Raw genomic sequence first — 18,233 nt, 5'->3', positions numbered from 1 at the left:
TTGTTTACGAGCATTTCCATCTATTAGAAGCATCTAACAAAAGAACAAATAAATAAAAGATATGGAACAAAATTGCAGTGCCACCCCACAGGCCGGCGCCCGCACCCCTCCGCCGTCACCCACCGAGGGCGTGAAGATTTCAGGATAAGAAATAAATGGCCGAGTTATAGACTGGTAAATACCATAAGGTCAAGCGGGTGGGGGTGGTGGACAAACCTGGAAGATACCAACACAGAAAAGGTAGGGAGGGGGCAGGGATAACAGGAAAAAGACAACATATATGGGAGCATCATCTAGGGACCCCCATAAAATAACTCCATCCATCCGGTTTACGGCCCCTTGTGCCCCCCACGCTCTGCGGATGACTCCCAACTTCCCATGTATCCGCTTTCTGCCCCTTCTTCCTGTGCTAACAGCAGAGGCAGTCTACTATATAGCAGACGTTACTGAAAAATGACCCCAAGGTGCAACAAGTCCAGGAGGCAAAAATCTGAGCTCCCACCTCAGGGTAATTAGAGAGATTACCGGCCTGCACTGCAACACTGTGCAGGAAATCCAGCTGTGAGGAGTCCAGACTTAACAGTTCAAGCAGATGGAGCATCCTAAAGACCCCCGAAATAACAACTGAAGGCATGCGGGATCACAGCCATGGGGGGAGACAGACGTGGGATACAGGGTGTGGGGGGCACACAGGACCGACCATTTGTGTGTCATCCTGAAGAGTCCAGCACAGCAAGCTAAGAGTTAAAGACGTCAGACACCGCTGCAATTGTCACATTTTAATGTCATTTTATTAGAAATCATGCAACAAATTTATTATATTTATATATAAAAATACAAGTGCAATAAGAACGGTGTAGGTCCAGGTGTCGGGGTGCGGCCCCCCGGTTACCCAAGCTCTCGCCCACCCCCCACCCCAGAATAAATTATGTACACGTCAGTCCTTTAGTGTCGTCACAGCACGTAAAATGTTAGTCCAAACCACAAATAGTACAAAAGGAAAAAAGTCAAACATCCCCCAAAATACGATCCTTAACAAACCTTCAGATACCGCACTGTCCTCGTCCCTTCTCTCGGGGGGCTTCGGTAAGAACACGCCCCCCTTCCCTCTTGTAAAACAACATGGCCGACATTCCCAGACCCCACAGCGGCCGCGGCCCTCGTCCCTGACACTTCCCAATCCTTTCCGATCCCGGAGACCGCGTCGCACATTTTTGGAAGACCCCAATAATTTTTCCCTCCACAATCACGTGCTGAACTTTCCGACTTGCAATAATATTAAATATAAACCTAAGAAAAAAAAACAATAATAATCCCGCGACTTCTCGATATGTGAAGAATTTGTAGCGATGAGAAAGCGTCAGAAGCGGCGGCTGCAGGACGTCCACGTGGGCTGCGGAGCGTCGAGGGTTACAGACGCGCCCACGTGGCGCCAGTCACATACATATATATACCCAACATGTAATATTAAATTATAGACACAGGTTTGTTATGAAGATGGCGACCAGGGCCGGCCGCCATTACCGCCCCTCCCCCGGCGGGTCTCTGGCTGGGTGATGGATGCCCTGACCATACCACCCCAACCCCCGGCGGGTCTCTGGCTGGGTGATGGACGCCCTGACCATACTATGAACCACCCCTCACCCAGCCCCAATTTACTATTAATCCGTCTTCTATACAAAGAAAGGTACCAGAACCCCCAGACAGGGGCGCTGCCCGACCCGCCATCACTGAAGCCAGACACCAGGGGGCGGTGGCGAGCCGGCCGTGGCTTACAATGACGAGCAGATGACACTTGGTGCCATGGAAGGTGAATGGCGGATGGATCGGTCGTAGCAGACGCCATGGCGGCTGTAGCGGTGCTGGAGGAGATGTCACCATGTCACAAACCCTCTGCTGAGCTATGGGTAGTAAGAGCGGGGGATGGGAGTGCAGAGCAGAGGATGGGCTATAATGGCGGAGGCGGGGGGAGGTTGCAGACGAGTTCTCCGTGGTCCATCCTTCGCCGGCGGCCGGGGCGACTCATCAATCTGCAGGGAAACAGTGACGATTTCGGAGGTGGGTGGAGAACAAGTGGGGAGGACAGGATGATGGGAGGAGACCAGACAATGAGAGATGGAAGACGACACCACAAATTCATCATTAGATGCCTGGAAAATAAAAGCATTTTGCATCTCAGACGGTGAAACGTGGTGGAAAGTTCCTGTAATCCGGCGACATAACCCGGACCAGCAATGAGAACCGCAGCGGATCATCCGGAACATTCCGGATTACAGGAGCCTTCCGGATCCATGACTTACACACTGCATGAGTCGCTTGGACATGACATGGAGCTGCTGCAGACCCCGGGGTCGGGGCCGCTACACAAATTCTGCCAGACTTTATACAAAGCTTTACCTTTAGTTTTTTCCCCAGATTTCGGCTTCCTGTCAGTGTCCGGCCATTCAGACTGGATCTGTAAAGACCTGATCGCACCGCCGGGGGTCTACGTGAGTAAGGCAGACACCCCCAAAACGTGTCTATTCACAGACAGCAAGCAGAGATCTCTATGGCTCACCACTAGGACCTGACATCTGACACGAGACCCCATCACTGCCCTGGACCCCCACATTCTAGTTAGAGGGGTCCTCATCACTTTCTTACTTGTCTCCGGTATGAGAGAACTGAAGCTCTGAATTTCCCTTTGATTGCTGCCGTCTACAGGGAGCATCTCCGCCACACCATTCTCCCGCGTGTCCACCGCCGTGTCGTCTGCGGGGGCTGCTAGGTCCCCGTTCTGTGGTGGGGTCTTCTGTTCTGCACCGTTCTCCTGGAAACAAATGAAGATTTTATTTTTGGGGTCGGAAAGAGGATGATGGGTCCCCAGATCTCCCTCCGCGGTCTCCGGTTCAGACCTTTATGCTTTCCGGAGGTTCCTGCTTCATCTCAGTCTTCTGTGAGGACTCGTCAGATTTGGCGTCACCACCACCTGCGAGAGAGGAGAGGGTGGTGAAAGTGTAAGACAGGTAATCGTCCGTGCCCTTCTCCCCAATCTAGCTACAACCCCTGCTCTCCACAATCATCCCAGGAAACTTCCCCCAATAACTGTTCACCAACAGGGCTAACCCCTCGTCATCACTGCCCACCAGAGCCCTGCACCAACGGAGCCGATCAGTACCTGTGACTGCCCATCCCCAGCTCCAGGGCCCTGCGGGGCGCCAATCCCCAGCCTACAACAGGTGACAGAACCTGGCGGGCGCCAATCCCCAGCCTACAAGCGGCAGAGCCCGGCGGGCACCAATCACCAGCCTCCAGAGCTCGGCAAGCACCGATCCCCAGCCTACAGAGCTCAGTGGGCGCCAGTCCCCATCCCTGTGTGGCACCCACCAGTCTCCGCAGTCATTCTCTCACCTGACTTGGCTTTGGTGCTCGGTTTGGAGCCGCACTTGGAGGAAACCTTGGACACGTCCACCTTCTTGTTCAGAATCTGGACCTGCGGGGAAGACAAGTACAGAACATGAGCGACGCTCGGCTCAGGATGGCGCTGTGTCACCGTACGCTCCGCCGTCTAATCACAGACTGAACCTACAGATCTCAGAGAAGAAGAAAAGATCAAGAAGAACCCTGTGAAGACGACGGGCGAGTCAGGTCAGTGAGCCCCAAATATCGGCGTTTCCCCAGACGGGTCTCAATATCACCTGCTGGCTGCAGAATTAGCCCTGCAGGGCTCACAATCCTTTAAAGGGGTCTTCCAGATTTATGCAATTACTATAAATTTTGCAGAAATCATCGTTATGCAATGATTAAAGGGGTCCTTGCCGCGGCTCACATCTGCAGAGACGCCCCTAGTCTGATGTTTATGACTGGTGCGCACTAATGGTGCATGTGCCCCAGCCGGTACGAGACGTCCTCCTGATGCAGAAGTGAGACGCCGGACCCCTTTATCCTCAGTAGAGCTGGAAGCCCCCTTAAGCTCACCCTGCACTGAACATCAGAAACCTGAGGAAAGTGAGAGAATAAGAGGCAGATCCGGAGTCAGAGGACGCCACCAGCAGCCGCGGGAGTCCTGGATCCAGCGTGCCCGCATTGCCCCATCTATCCGCCCGGTTACAGTGGTTCTGGAGGTAGCGGCCATGTCACCGCGGAGGGGCCCGGCTCTGGCTGGGGGGCCATCCCCCTCTATTACAGTGACGGACAGAGGAGAGATCAGTGCGAGGGGACGCGGTGCTGGCTGCACATTACTCACGTTGGCACCGCCCGGTTTGTGGCTGGTGGATGCTGGAGGACGGCTGCTGCCTACGGACGGTTTGGCGGCATTTGTTACCTGTGAATAATAGGGGATTTAGTTCTGTAGGGTTGGAGGCGAAGGAGAAGAGACAGAGGAGGCGCGCGGAAACCAGAAATAACTGTACAGAAGGAGAGAAGCGAAGGAAAGGTGGGAACAACATCCAGAGAGGAAGTGTACAACTGGCGGCACTACAAGTCCCAGCATGTCAGGAGCATGGCATCAGCTACAGCGCCGCACGAGACTTATGGCAGCCGTTGTGCACATACGACACCAAAGAACCAGCGGGACGTCTAGGAGAGGAACTGGCACCTCCAAGATTGGAGAAACCATGGCCAATTTCTTCCAAAAGCAGCGCCATCCCTAGTCACAGGCAGCGAGTGGTACTGCAGCTCGGCCTCGCTCTTACAACAGCGCTGAGCCCTGGCACGGCAGCCATGTTTTTCCATCCTCTTTCAGGAATTTGCTCATACAGTAAATAAAGGGTTAAATCTAAGGTAACGCATGAGCATCTGCAGCACACATCTGCATGGGTAGGTCAGGACCCCCACAAGCAGCACTACCCCGGGCCATGCATTAGTGAGTGCTCCCCTGCCTGGGCACACGGGCTGTGCTGCCATCTGCTGCCACGCGCCGAGCTGCCAACATGCTGAATATTTCATTTGCACACTAAGAAAAAAAAACCTGCAATCTGTCCGAGAATCGGCCGAGAGAAAATTAACCTTGTAAGCTCCAAGTGGCATCACAAGCCCTGCAGGGGGCGACACTGCGCCAGTATAGTCAGTCACCGCTGCGCTCCTTCACTGCATTACACTGAATCCATGGCAATACAGGGGTTAAAAGCTACAGGGGGAGAAAGTCTGCAGGTGCAGCAGAGCCTTCCTCCACGCCGCGCAGGTGCAGCAGAGCCTTCCTCCGCGCCGCGCAGGTGCAGCAGAGCCTTCCTCCGCGCCGCGCAGGTGCAGCAGAGCCTTCCTCCGCGCCGCGCAGGTGCAGCAGAGCCTTCCTCCGCGCCGCTGCAGCAGAATATTCCTCCTCGCCGCGCAGGTGCAGCAGAATATTCCTCCGCACCACGCAGGTGCAGCAGAATATTCCTCCGCGCCGCGCAGGTGCAGCAGAATATTCCTCCGCGCCGGTGCAGAATATTAAAAATGAGCCAACATGCAGAATCAGACATGTCCCCATGGACAGGAGCGGCTGTTTTTGTTTTGGGGGGGGATGCAGCCAGGTCTCAGTAATCCAGTAGTCCTGCGTACGAGACAACGACTCCCGCTATGCAATCAGCTTGAGTCTGAAAGAAGCAGCGACCATAAGTCGTGTGCAGGCGATAAAATCCCACTCCCTGATCCCTACAGTCAGGGGGCGCATACACAACAGGTGGTCTGCAGCTAGCGACAGGACTGGCGGACACACAAGTAATAAGGCGCCTGTAGTCTGATCCCTCACGCGATGGTGACGTGGAACGGGATCACAGGGAAAACACAGAAGCTCCGCATCTTTATTACCCATCTCATCCATTCACTTTCATGACATCTCTGCTTCCTGCCAGAGACTGAAAACCCACCATGGTCCTAATCCTGCTCACACCGATACACTGTTAGTTTGCTACAATGTATCAGGGCAGGTAACAAAACAGATTAGTCCGTATAACTCAAGACTGGCTCTATTTGTAGTAAACCCTCAAAAGGACTAGATCCGAGCTTCGGGTTTTCTGCTCTCATTCACTTACAGGAAGCAGAATTAGTATAAAAAAACTAAAACAAACCTCCAATTGGGCCAAAGTTAACAACGGGGTCTAACAGGGGTTAGCATTGGGCCCTTTTCTTTTCTACATTTATTAGTGACCTTGTATAATCACAATATTTACAGAGGATACTAAACTCTGAAAGGTGATCAATGCAGGGGAGGATAATTTATTACAGAAGGATTTATTTGATCTGGAGTCTTGGGCTGAGAAATGTCATCTGACGTTTTAAGTAGATAAATATAAGGTCAGGAACTAGGGCATAAAATGTGTAACTCATAATTATGTACTAAATGGTAACTCACTGAAAGCCTTGGATGTATGAACGGACAGCAAACTCCGAGAGCTGCATAATGATCATTGTACATAGAGGTCTGCAAGACGATTCTTTCCTGTAAGAGCAGTGAGACTATGGAGTCTTTCCTGTAAGAGCAGAGAGACTATGGAGTCTTTCCTGTAAGCAGTAAGACTATGGAGTCTTTCCTGTAAGAGCAGTGAGACTATGGAGTCTTTCCTGTAAGAGCAGTGAGACTATGGAGTCTTTCCTGTAAGAGCAGTGAGACTATGGAGTCTTTCCTGTAAGAGCAGTGAGACTATGGAGTCTTTCCTGTAAGAGCAGAGAGACTATGGAGTCTTTCCTGTAAGAGCAGTGAGACTATGGAGTCTTTCCTGTAAGAGCAGTGAGACTATGGAGTCTTTCCTGTAAGAGCAGTGAGACTATGGAGTCTTTCCTGTAAGAGCAGTGAGACTATGGAGTCTTTCCTGTAAGAGCAGTGAGACTATGGAGTCTTTCCTGTAAGAGCAGTGAGACTATGGAGTCTTTCCTGTAAGAGCAGTGAGACTATGGAGTCTTTCCTGTAAGAGCAGTGAGACTATGGAGTCTTTCCTGTAAGAGCAGTGAGACTATGGAGTCTTTCCTGTAAGAGCAGTGAGACTATGGAGTCTTTCCTGTAAGAGCAGTGAGACTATGGAGTCTTTCCTGTAAGAGCAGTGAGACTATGGAGTCTTTCCTGTAAGAGCAGTGAGACTATGGAGTCTTTCCTGTAAGAGCAGTGAGACTATGGAGTCTTTCCTGTAAGAGCAGTGAGACTATGGAGTCTTTCCTGTAAGAGCAGTGAGACTATGGAGTCTTTCCTGTAAGAGCAGTGAGACTATGGAGTCTTTCCTGTAAGAGCAGTGAGACTATGGAGTCTTTCCTGTAAGAGCAGTGAGACTATGGAGTCTTTCCTGTAAGAGCAGTGAGACTATGGAGTCTTTCCTGTAAGAGCAGTGAGACTATGGAGTCTTTCCTGTAAGAGCAGCGAGATTATGCAAAACTCAACTCTGTACAAGGAGGCCTGGATACATTTCCTGATTCTGCAAAATTAATCCAAGTCTGATCGCCGTATGTGGAGTTGGGAAGGATTTTACCCCCCTAACATGCAGCTATTCGTGTCTGCCCCATGGGGGGGGGGGGGGGGGGGGGGGGGGGGGGTTTCCTACTTCTGGATCAACATGTTAAATTATAGGTTTAACGCGATGGGATTTTTATCTACCTTCAACCTTAAAATCTGTGAAACTCAAAAAAATATAATACAAAAATGTTACAAGTTTCATAGATTTCATCTTAAATGAAATATATTTATCTTCATCTTTTTTAATTGTATAAAATAATAATAAAAAGTTGTGTTTTTTGTCACCGCCGCTTCCTGTCAGTGAATGAGAGCATTAATCCCTGGTCAGCTCTAAAAGCGGAGTATTAAACATAAACCCCCGGCACACGGACCCCGTTAGTTCGTGGAGCAGGAGACACGATGGATATTAGTCGGCCACACGGACGCGACGCCCGGCAGCCATACTTACATTCCCACCACCAGGAACATGCTTAATATTGTCCTTGGAGCCACACTTGGACTGAACATGGCTGTAGTTGACTTTTTTGTTGACTATCTGGACCTGGAGCGTGACAGGATGGGGAGAAAAAAAACAAAACGAGACACAGAAATGGAGAGGCGAGGTTAGAAAATCACGTGACAGCGAACGGGGGTTACGTGAATGACAACAGGGAGGGGAAAGCATGAAGCAAAGGGGTTAAGCAGCAGCTGCAGCGTCGTCCTAGGCCCACCCATGCAGAGCCAGCAATCCTCTTTTTGCAACACGTCATTAGTTGATACGCTGCAAAGTCAACACAAAAACTAGTGATTCAGTCATGCGTTACAGACCACCGCCATACTGGTGGGTGCTAGTACCAGCAAGCGCATGTGCCCCCCATCGAAGTGACCCCAGGTCTTATTCTTCTCCAGAAATCCTTTAAATGTTGCATCTCGGACCCCCAATGACCAGGGGAGCGAGCTGGCACCATCCTACAATGTGCAGAGCGCCAGCTCGGGTGCACGATACTTACCCGTCACCCCGCACATGGGCGCGCGAGCTTTTCTACACGCCTAGAAGTGGTGTTAGGCAGATACACGAGAGGTGACAGGAGGAGGGAGAGAGGACAGATCGCTAAGGTTAAGAGAAGTGACGAGGAGGAGGAGGAGGAGGAGGAGGCAGCGGCTCACTGATCACTCACTTTCCCATTGCTTTGCTTTTGCGCGGTCTCTTTAGGGTCTGCCGGCTTAGTGCTGGCTGTTTTAGTGGCGGCAGGGGCTGGGACAGGTTTTCGGGCTGTGCTGGCGGGCACAGGTTTTTTCTCTACTTTTGCCTGCTGGGGGGGGGGGGAAAATGTAAGATGGTTTATAATTCAGCAATAAGAAAGGAAATAAGTCACCTGTTCCCTTATCTATAGCTCCTCATTACAGAGCGACGGTTCAGGGATTGTCCCGTCTAGTCCAGAACTGCAGCCAAAAAGGAAACGAGACCCTGTGCTAAGCCTGAGTTACCTCCTGTATTATACCCCAGAGCTGCACTCACTATTCTGCTGGTGCAGTCACTGTGTACATACATTACTGATCCTGAGTTACCTCCTGTATTATACCCCTGAGCTGCGCTCACTATTCTGCTGGTGCAGTCACTGTGTACATACATTACTGATCCTGAGTTACCTCCTGTATTATACCCCTGAGCTGCGCTCACTATTCTGCTGGTGCAGTCACTGTATACATACATTACATTACTGATCCTGAGTTACATCCTGTATTATACCCCAGAGGTGCACTCACTATTCTGCTGGTGCAGTCACTGTGTACATACATTACTGATCCTGAGTTACATCCTGTGTTATACCCCAGAGCTGCACTCACTATTCTGCTGGTGCAGTCACTGTGTACATACATTACATTACTGATCCTGAGTTACATCCTGTATTATACTCCAGAGCTGCACTCACTATTCTGCTGGTGCAGTCACTGTGTACATACATTACATTACTGATCCTGAGTTACATCCTGTGTTATACCCCAGAGCTGCACTCACTATTCTGCTGGTGCAGTCACTGTGTACATACATTACATTACTGATCCTGAGTTACATCCTGTATTATACTCCAGAGCTGCCCTCACTATTCTGCTGATGCAGTCACTGTGTACATACATTACATTACTGATCCTGAGTTACAGCCTGTATTATACCCCAGAGCTGCACTCACTATTCTGCTGCTGCAGTCACTGTATACATACATTACATTACTGATCCTGAGTTACATCCTGTATTATACCCCAGAGCTGCACTCACTATTCTGCTGGTGCAGTCACTGTGTACATACATTACATTACTGATCCTGAGTTACATCCTGTATTATACCCCAGAGCTGCACTCACTATTCTGCTGGTGCAGTCACTAGAACGCTGTATTTTTGGCCCATATAGCAGTCATCCACCTGACGGGTAGTTGGTAGCTGCGGCTTTGAACCATCTCTGCTACTACAACCCCCAACGTCCCCTCTATTTCGCCCTGATTTCACTGATGGTCGCCCTCCATAATTCGATCATGCAGAGATTCCGCACAGCGACCGCCCCTACAGCCATGACAGATGACATGAGAGGGGAAGGCACAGTGTACGATGGACGGTGACTCGGGTGGACGCGCCGGCGCTCACCTTCCCTCCTCCAGGCTGATGCTTCAGGTTGTCCGTGGAGCCGATCTTGGAGCGCACGTTCTTCAGATCGGGGGCTGTTGATGGACGAGGCTGTTTGGGGGCTGCGGTGGGTTTGCTGGCGGCCAGTGCACTGGAAGGCTTACTAGCAGGGGCTGTGCTGGTTTTGCTGAGAGGAGCCGGGCGGGTGGTGGGCAGTTTCTTGGCATCTGTGGAAGCACTGGGACCAGTAAGTGGTTTGGAAGCAGCTGGTTTGGTGGTCTTGGGGCGGCTGGGGGCTGCGGCGGCTCCATTGGTTTTTGTTAGATCAGCTGTAACCGATTTGGGGCGACTTAAATCTGCAAGAGAGAAGGAAAAGGAGTCACAATCCTCGACTGAAACCCACCCAGGGTGAAGGTAAAGGGGATTGTCCACTTCATGTATCTAAGGGTTAACGGGTTTGTGTGGGACCGTATAGGTGGTCTTAGTGTCACCGCAGACCACCCAGACCCCTGTGTATCACGTATACGTCCAGTATGTTCCCAGCAGACAGGACTACGCACCTGTAGGGGATTTGGTTGTCGTGGTCTTCTTGGCTTCTGCCACCTTCACGTCATTCTTAAGGGCTGTAACAGAGGAGACCCGTCAGGCCCAGGCTGGCATCAGCACACGATGTGAAAAAGTATGTGACCCTCCAGAAATCCCTTCACTACATCTGTTGGGGTCGTTTCTGCATTAATTACCCCAAGTCTCGATTTCCAGCTTGTGCGCAGACCCTTAAAGAGGAACTCCACCTCAGCCAGTAAAGGTCCACAGCTCTGGCCAAAAACTGCCATACAATGACATCGGCCTGTGCAGCTGCTGCCTGGCATTGAGCACTTCTGCTCCTGGCATTAGGTTTTTTCCTGCAGGATATAAAATGGCGACTTACCAGTTGGTCGTTTGGGGGTGACATTAGGTTTGGGAGCGGATGTTCCTGTAGTAGTCGCAGCGGCAGATGCGCCGAGCTTGGGGGCCACCAGGCTGGCTTTACCAGAAGAGCGAGGGGTAGCCAAAGATGTTAGGGGCTTCTTGTCTGGGGACTTCACTGGACTCAGACTCTGCCCAGAAAAACAAAACAATAACTGACAGTACAGCACAATCTGCAGATGTCACCAGGGCGGAGGGCGAGGTCCACCGGCTGCCCACCTCCTGCCCCTTATATGCACACGGTGGTCGGCACAGGTGTGAGTTGCGCTTTTGTGGTCCGTGCTCTCGTCCACTTTATCACTACGCCCGTATTAATTCACACCTCCGCAATATCCTGTCCAGTGTGTACAATGCCCTTTACTGATTATCGGGGGCGCTCGGCTATGAGGTGGGAGACCCGTAGTCGGTATAACAGCGCAGAGCGGCGGGTGGAGGAGAGCGTCACCTACCATATGTGCCAGATTAGAAAGGCAGCAAAAAGGGCACTGAAAACGGGAGTCCTCACACAAAGTGTCCCTGTAACGCAGGCATTGCAGTTTATAGTTCCCCGACCCCCGTGTATCACCACTTCCCCATCCTCCTGCATATTCTCTCTTTGCTTTCTCTACCTATTGTGATGGCAATGCTATGCTCGGCATGGAGCCAATCAGAGCTCTCCGTGTGATCCCTCCCCTCACAGCAGGCCGTCTCACAGAGAATCTGCAGCTGCATCTCCCTCCTGTCTCTTTACAGGTTTATACTAAATTATCAGAAAGAGAGGACACCAGTAAGGACGGTGAAGAGACGCTGGCCCTAGAGAGACATTACACAGTGTGTACAAGGGGATCAGCAGACGGCTCCCCTATACACAGTGGGGCCAGAGCCGAGCGCAGGGGCCACAACACGCAACTACACCAGCGACGCAAGATTCCTGCTGAAGGATGGACGAGCATTTTGCATTTCCTCACTTACCTTGGGCTTTGCCTCCTTCGTCTCCTTAGGTGTGGTGGACTTGGTTGCACTCCCTAGAGGGCGCTTCGGAGTGCCGTTGCTGACAGTGGTGGCTGGAGCGGGGCCGCTGGTCTTTTTAGCTGGAGTGGGTGTTGAAGAGAGCGGCTTCTTAGGGCTGGCGGCAGCCAGAGGTTTACTTCTAGGGCTAGCGGCGGGCTTGGACGGGGTCACGGCTGCTGCGGCCTTTACATAGAAGATATAAACACATGATGTGATCTGTGCAATGTGTAGACCTCGCACAATCTGACGCCACACTTCAGCATCGCCTGCACAAGCGCCCGCTCTCATACCTTAACCTTCTTCTCTGGACTCGCGGGAAGCTCCTTGGTAGGAGGAGCAGTGATGTCACTTCCTGTGTTGGCGGCTTCTGGGGCGGCGCTCGCTTCAGATTTACCTGAAAGATGAAATTCACAGGTAAAGCCCCAAACGCCACCTAACGGTCTGAAGACCCTCATACGTATACAGACTGATTACACACAGCTCCGTCAGCCATAACATTAATACCAGACACAAGCCTATCACAGTCAGCGGGAATGTTAGCCATTGCCAGGTGTCCTTCCTCAGACCGATATTGGTGGTCACTAACCAATGCAGCGAGCAACACGCCTCTAGCACCGCCGTAACCCGTGAACACCCCTCGAGCACCGCCGTATACCGTGAACACCCCTCGAGCACCGCCGTATACCGGGAACACCCCTCGAGCACCGCCGTATACCGGGAACACCCCTCGAGCACCGCCGTATACCGGGAACACCCCTCTAGCACCGCCGTATACCGGGAACACCCCTCTAGCACCGCCGTATACCGGGAACACCCCTCTAGCACCGCCGTATACCGGGAACACCCCTCTAGCACCGCCGTATACCGGGAACACGCCTCGAGCACCGCCGTGTACCGGGAACACGCCTCGAGCACCGCCGTGTACCAGGAACACGCCTCGAGCACCGTCGTATACCGGGAACACCCCACAGGACCTGCCGTATACCGGGAGAACGCCTTGAGCACCGCCGTATACCAGGAACACCCCACAGGACCTGCCGGATACAGCGAACACCCCTCAGGACCTGTTGTATACCGGGAACACCCAAGACCTGCTGTATACCGGGACACCCCACAAGTCCTGCCGTATACCGGGAACACCCCACAAGTCCTGCCGTATACCGGGAACACCCCACAAGTCCTGCCGTATACCGGGAACACCCCACAAGACCTGCCGTATACCGGGAACACCCCACAAGACCTGCCGTATACCGGGAACACCCCACAAGACCTACCGTATACCGGGAACACCCCACAAGACCTGCCGTATACCGGGAACACCCCACAAGACCTGCCGTATACCGGGAACTCTTCACAAGATGCTCTGACCCACTCATCACAGTCCGGCCCTAGCGGTCGCTTGGGTCTTTACTCTTCCCCGTATTTGCTGCTGACAGAAACCATTGATTATCTGGAATATATGGCGTCACTCATCAGTGGTATTAATGTTGTGGCTCGACGTCTGGCTTCATCTCTGGTTAGGACTGATCACTACACACGCGTGCAATAAAAAAACATTAGAAAACCTTCGAGCGAGAACAGCGGTGAGACCCCAGCAGCCGGAGATTGAGCCGAGACCACCAGGGTCCACAGCAAAACAATGCACCAATATTTAACCTATAGGGAATGGGGGCTGCAAAACAGCATTAGAACAGCGGGACTACGACCCCCATCATGATACAGCTCCATCTTCATCACTGGGAAGAGCTGCGCATGAATCTCACAGCCGACACCCCAAGTATTCTGGGGTAACGGATCCCCGTGGGGCCAAACATCAACCACAGATTTACTTCTAAATCAGCGGCGAACGTCCACTGTAAGACCCTCAATAATTAGCAGGATTATGAACCCCCCACAACTATCTGGAGGTGCTGGAGTAGCTCATCACAGCATGTAACCAAAACAACTAGAAAAATAATCCCTCATGCTTTAAGGCCCCGTCTCACTAAGCGATTTACCAACGATCACGACCAGCGATACGACCTGGCCGTGATCGTTGGTAAGTCGCTGTGTGGTCGCTGGGGAGCTGTCACACAGACCGCTCTCTCCAGCGACCAACGATCAGGGGAACGACTTCGGCATCGTTGAAACTGTCTTCAACGATGCCGAAGTCCCCCTGCAGCACCCGGGTAACCAGGGTAAACATCGGGTTACTAAGCGCAGGGCCGCGCTTAGTAACCCGATGTTTACCCTGGTTACCAGTGAAGACATCGCTGGATCGGTGTCACACACCGATTCAGCGATGTCAGCGGGACCTCAACGACCAAAAAACGGTCCAGGCCATTCCGACACGACCAGCGATCTCGCAGCAGGGGCCTGATCGCTGGTACGTGTCACACATAGCGAGATCGCTATGGAGGTCGCTGTTGCGTCACAAAACTAGTGACTCAGCAGCGATCTCGCTAGCGATCTCGCTATGTGAGACGGGGCCTTTACACTGCAGGCTCCATTCAGGAAACCAGAAGCAGGACACTAAAAATCTATGTATCTTTTTGCTGTAGTTTCCTGCAGACAGTGCGGCCTTGGTGGGAACATCTGCGCTGCGTGTAACCAAAGCCGCAATTTATATAAGAGGCTAAAAAAGCAAATCATGTCCATTTTATTCTTTTACTACAATCCCCAGCGGACGACTAATCCGGCTTGAGACTGCGGCCACTTCAGTAATAACTGTCCCCATGTAACCCATGAGCTGAAATAATGAGCGGGGGGCCGTCCAGTCACTGGCTGCTTCCCCTGCGAGCCCACCCCGTTTATTAATACATGGACGGGTTAGAACAATCACCCCCATCATTAGGCACAGATACTAATTGTCATATCTGCCAACGCTGGGAGATGAAGATGTGTGATGGCGTCAGCGGCCGATCATCCAAAACCAGATAATGAGCAGATGACGGACCCCGCCTTAACTGGGAGGCCTTCCCCCGCCATAACTGGGAGGCCTTGCCCCGCCATAACTGGGTGGCCTTCCCCCGCCATAACTGGGAGGCCTTCCCCCGCCATAACTGGGAGGCCTTGCCCCGCCATAACTGGGAGGCCTTGCCCCGCCATAACTGGGAGGCCTTGCCCCGCCATAACTGGGTGGCCTTCCCCCGCCATAACTGGGAGGCCTTCCCCCGCCATAACTGGGAGGCCTTCCCCCGCCATAACTGGGAGGCCTTCCCCCGCCATAACTGGGAGGCCTTCCCCCGCCATAACTGGGAGGCCTTCCCCCGCCATAACTGGGAGGCCTTCCCCCGCCATAACTGGGAGGCCTTCCCCCGCCATAACTGGGAGGCCTTCCCCCGCCATAACTGGGAGGCCTTCCCCCGCCATAACTGGGAGGCCTTCCCCCGCCATAACTGGGAGGCCTTCCCCCGCCATAACTGGGAGGCCTTGCCCCGCCATAACTGGGAGGCCTTGCCCCGCCATAACTGGGAGGCCTTCCCCCGCCATAACTGGGTGGCCTTCCCCCGCCATAACTGGGTGGCCTTCCCCCGCCATAACTGGGTGGCCTTCCCCCGCCATAACTGGGTGGCCTTGCCCCGCCATAACTGGGTGGGGTACATGCACAATCTGCAGCGGTTCCCAGTCTCTAATATTCGCTGCATGTTCTGCTCACCATCCGCTCATCTCTGAATTCTGGGGCATGGATGTGGGATTTTATGCTAGAAGACCCCAGACGCTGCACTGAACAGAGTGAAATCAGCAGTGAATTTTGCGTGCCGATTTGTGAAATCTGCACCGTACGTCCGTTTCGGTGTAGATACTTCCTGCATCGTGTATCACGCTCCTAGGATCTTTACCCGGGCAGCAGCGCTGGAGTCCAGGGTTCTAATCCCACCCAGGACAACATCTGCAAAGAGTTTGTATGTTCTCTCCATGTTTGCGTGGGTTTCCTCCGGGTTCTCCGGTTTACTCCCACATTCCAAAGACATACTGATAGGATATTTAGATTGTGAGCCCCATCGGGGACAGTGATGATAATGTGTGCAAACTGTAAAGCGCTGCGGAATATGTTAGCGCTATATAAAAATAAAGATTATTATTATTTACCCCGATGCTCCGTTTCTGTGCAGATACTTCCTGCATCATGTATCTCGCTCCTAGGATCTTTGCACAGAAACGGAGTGTCGGGGTAGACATTCCTCCATCGTGTATCACGTTCTACTGCAGAAAATCCCCCGGGGACACAAGTGAAGACCCTTTACCCTGCGCAGCGTGCTGTGGCGGTGACCTGTGCGGCTCGCTCGGCCCCTCATTACTCTGTATCGGGGCGATTACAATTTTTGCACTAAAGCTTCATCCACTTTCCATGCGGCAGCACCAGAGAGAAACAGAGGCCGGGCTGGTTGCCCTCCTGTCCGGAGAATCTCCTGATGGGGGACCACCTTGCAAGAAGTCCCCAGATCGATAGGTGTGTAACCAAGGCTGGGCAAACTACACAGCTCAGCACCCAGCTTTCCCAGACTCCTGAATTTATGAGAGATACCAAGAGAATGCTGATACCGCCTCATAACAAAGACTTGTGTCCTCCTCGGGGGGCCGCATCCTGGGCAGGAGAACGACTATTTGGCTTTTGCAATTTTAAGAGGAACATCTATTAGAGTTTACAAAGGACGAGACAGACGACGGGAGCATAAAAGATGGATACTTAAATCCGAACTACATGTGTTTTGTGCAAAAATAATTGCAATCGTGTTTCATTAAAAATCTTGCACTTAAAAGACTGCTGCAGAAGGAGTTAACTGAGAAGCGGTCAGCGAGCTTGTCACTAATCATAAATCACCCATCACGTGATTACACTCTCCTCAGAAGGAGCTCACTGACAGATCCTCAGTTACCTCATTTAGCAGCCAGCAATGGACCGGGAAACAAAGCCTATAAAAGCACAAAGATGCAACATTTGCACTAAAACCCATTATCAGATATTATTAATGTGCATGACTTCTGGGCTATAAACTAACATAAGAGAATCGGAGGTCCTGATCCGAGGAGATTTTACCCCTGGGCTCCGATGATCGGGGCTCTCGGCTTTAGTGCAATGTGATCTAACGGCTCATGTGAAGCAGATCACTTTCGTTGGCGGAGTCCTTCCCGTTTCGGGCAGATCCCATTATACGGAGCCTCCATAATCTGCTCTAATCTTCGCTGCATTTTCTGACAGATGGAACCAGGAATAAAATCCAGTCTGAAGCGCAGATTTATCTGTAATATTCACATTTCACAAAACATCCCCCCCCCCCCCAAAAAAAAAAAAAAAGTAGTGACTATTCTTTGTCGAGGTCTTAAACACGATTTATAGCCAAAGTGGCCACCATTGCTAAACATAAGGAGCCATCAAAACCCTCCCCAGGTCCAGACACGCTCCCCTGCCAGCACCCTGAGTGACCGTCACCCTGACACCGGTGCGCGTTTCCTACAATCTACACTTATATCCTCCTGAAAGATTACATGCGCTGCCACATTCCACCTGTAGAGGCCGCTGCAGAGAAGACCACTGTCCGGGCAGCTACGTCCCCCCTCCAGGACAGGCGGCGTATGCTGGGAGTGGGGGGGCAGTTACATCCTACACAGCCCAGAACAAGGGGCAAAAGTGAAAACACATCCGCACCATCAGACCACACTTAGGCATAGTTTGCAGTCTAACCATAGGGACAGAGATCTGCAGAGAAGCTGCAGACACAAAACGGGAGAGTTTATTAAACTGGAGTATTTGCTAAGTTGCATCACTGGTTGCAAAAATGCATAATCTGGCATGCAAGGTGTGGTAAAGGCCTGAAAAAAAAATAAAGGAGGCTAAAAAGCATGAAGAATTAGGTTGTGTTAGAATTAGGAGAATGCATTAATGACCTCAATAATCAGTCACCCTGCAGACACTATGGAAGAAAGCACAGGAGCCGTCACTAGTAATCATCTACATCTCCGCATGCTGCGATGAAAGCTGCCCAACATGGTGCGAGTGACACACTCAGCTCTGCTACATCTCCACACAGCTGCGTTTCTCAGCAGACCTGGGCGAGCTGAGCATTCCCCCCCCCCCCCCTTCTCTCACTGTAATCCCCCTATACCCGGAGCCCAATGTGCCCACCATCTAATCCCCCCCCCCGAGACCCTGCAACCCAGGGAAAGACACAAATACAAGAAAATGGAAATGAACTATCGCTTGGAGAACAGCTCAGCGACGACCAATGTGGCGGCTTCTCCACGGCTTCCTAACTGCAATTCTGCCCGCGGGTTCAGCAGTCGGAAAGCCGGGA

The 18,233-nt window shown here is 52.0% G+C and overlaps 1 protein-coding gene across 1 annotated transcript in view; it reads right to left on the bottom strand.

Annotated features, from left to right (window-relative positions):
• Nucleotides 1-764: 764 nt before the first annotated feature.
• The window catches only part of LOC143782222 (uncharacterized), a 72,069-nt gene continuing 54,600 nt past the window's right edge, over nt 765-18,233 (bottom strand). Inside the window, exons 11-21 of the mRNA XM_077269432.1 lie at nt 12,249-12,352; nt 11,920-12,141; nt 10,931-11,099; nt 10,563-10,625; nt 10,024-10,358; nt 8,560-8,694; nt 7,851-7,943; nt 3,391-3,472; nt 2,895-2,968; nt 2,644-2,809; nt 765-2,150 (exon numbers count right to left, since the gene is read on the bottom strand). Of these exons, the coding sequence (XP_077125547.1) occupies nt 2,143-2,150; nt 2,644-2,809; nt 2,895-2,968; nt 3,391-3,472; nt 7,851-7,943; nt 8,560-8,694; nt 10,024-10,358; nt 10,563-10,625; nt 10,931-11,099; nt 11,920-12,141; nt 12,249-12,352 (1,451 nt within the window). The 3' untranslated portion in view covers nt 765-2,142. The remainder of the gene's footprint in view (nt 2,151-2,643; nt 2,810-2,894; nt 2,969-3,390; nt 3,473-7,850; nt 7,944-8,559; nt 8,695-10,023; nt 10,359-10,562; nt 10,626-10,930; nt 11,100-11,919; nt 12,142-12,248; nt 12,353-18,233) is intronic.

The sequence above is a fragment of the Ranitomeya variabilis genome, chromosome 6 (genome assembly GCF_051348905.1).
Source record: "Ranitomeya variabilis isolate aRanVar5 chromosome 6, aRanVar5.hap1, whole genome shotgun sequence".
Classification (NCBI taxonomy): Eukaryota; Metazoa; Chordata; class Amphibia; order Anura; family Dendrobatidae; genus Ranitomeya; species Ranitomeya variabilis.
The sequence above is the reverse complement of the archived record's forward strand: the minus strand, read 5'-3'. Positions and strand labels throughout refer to the sequence as shown.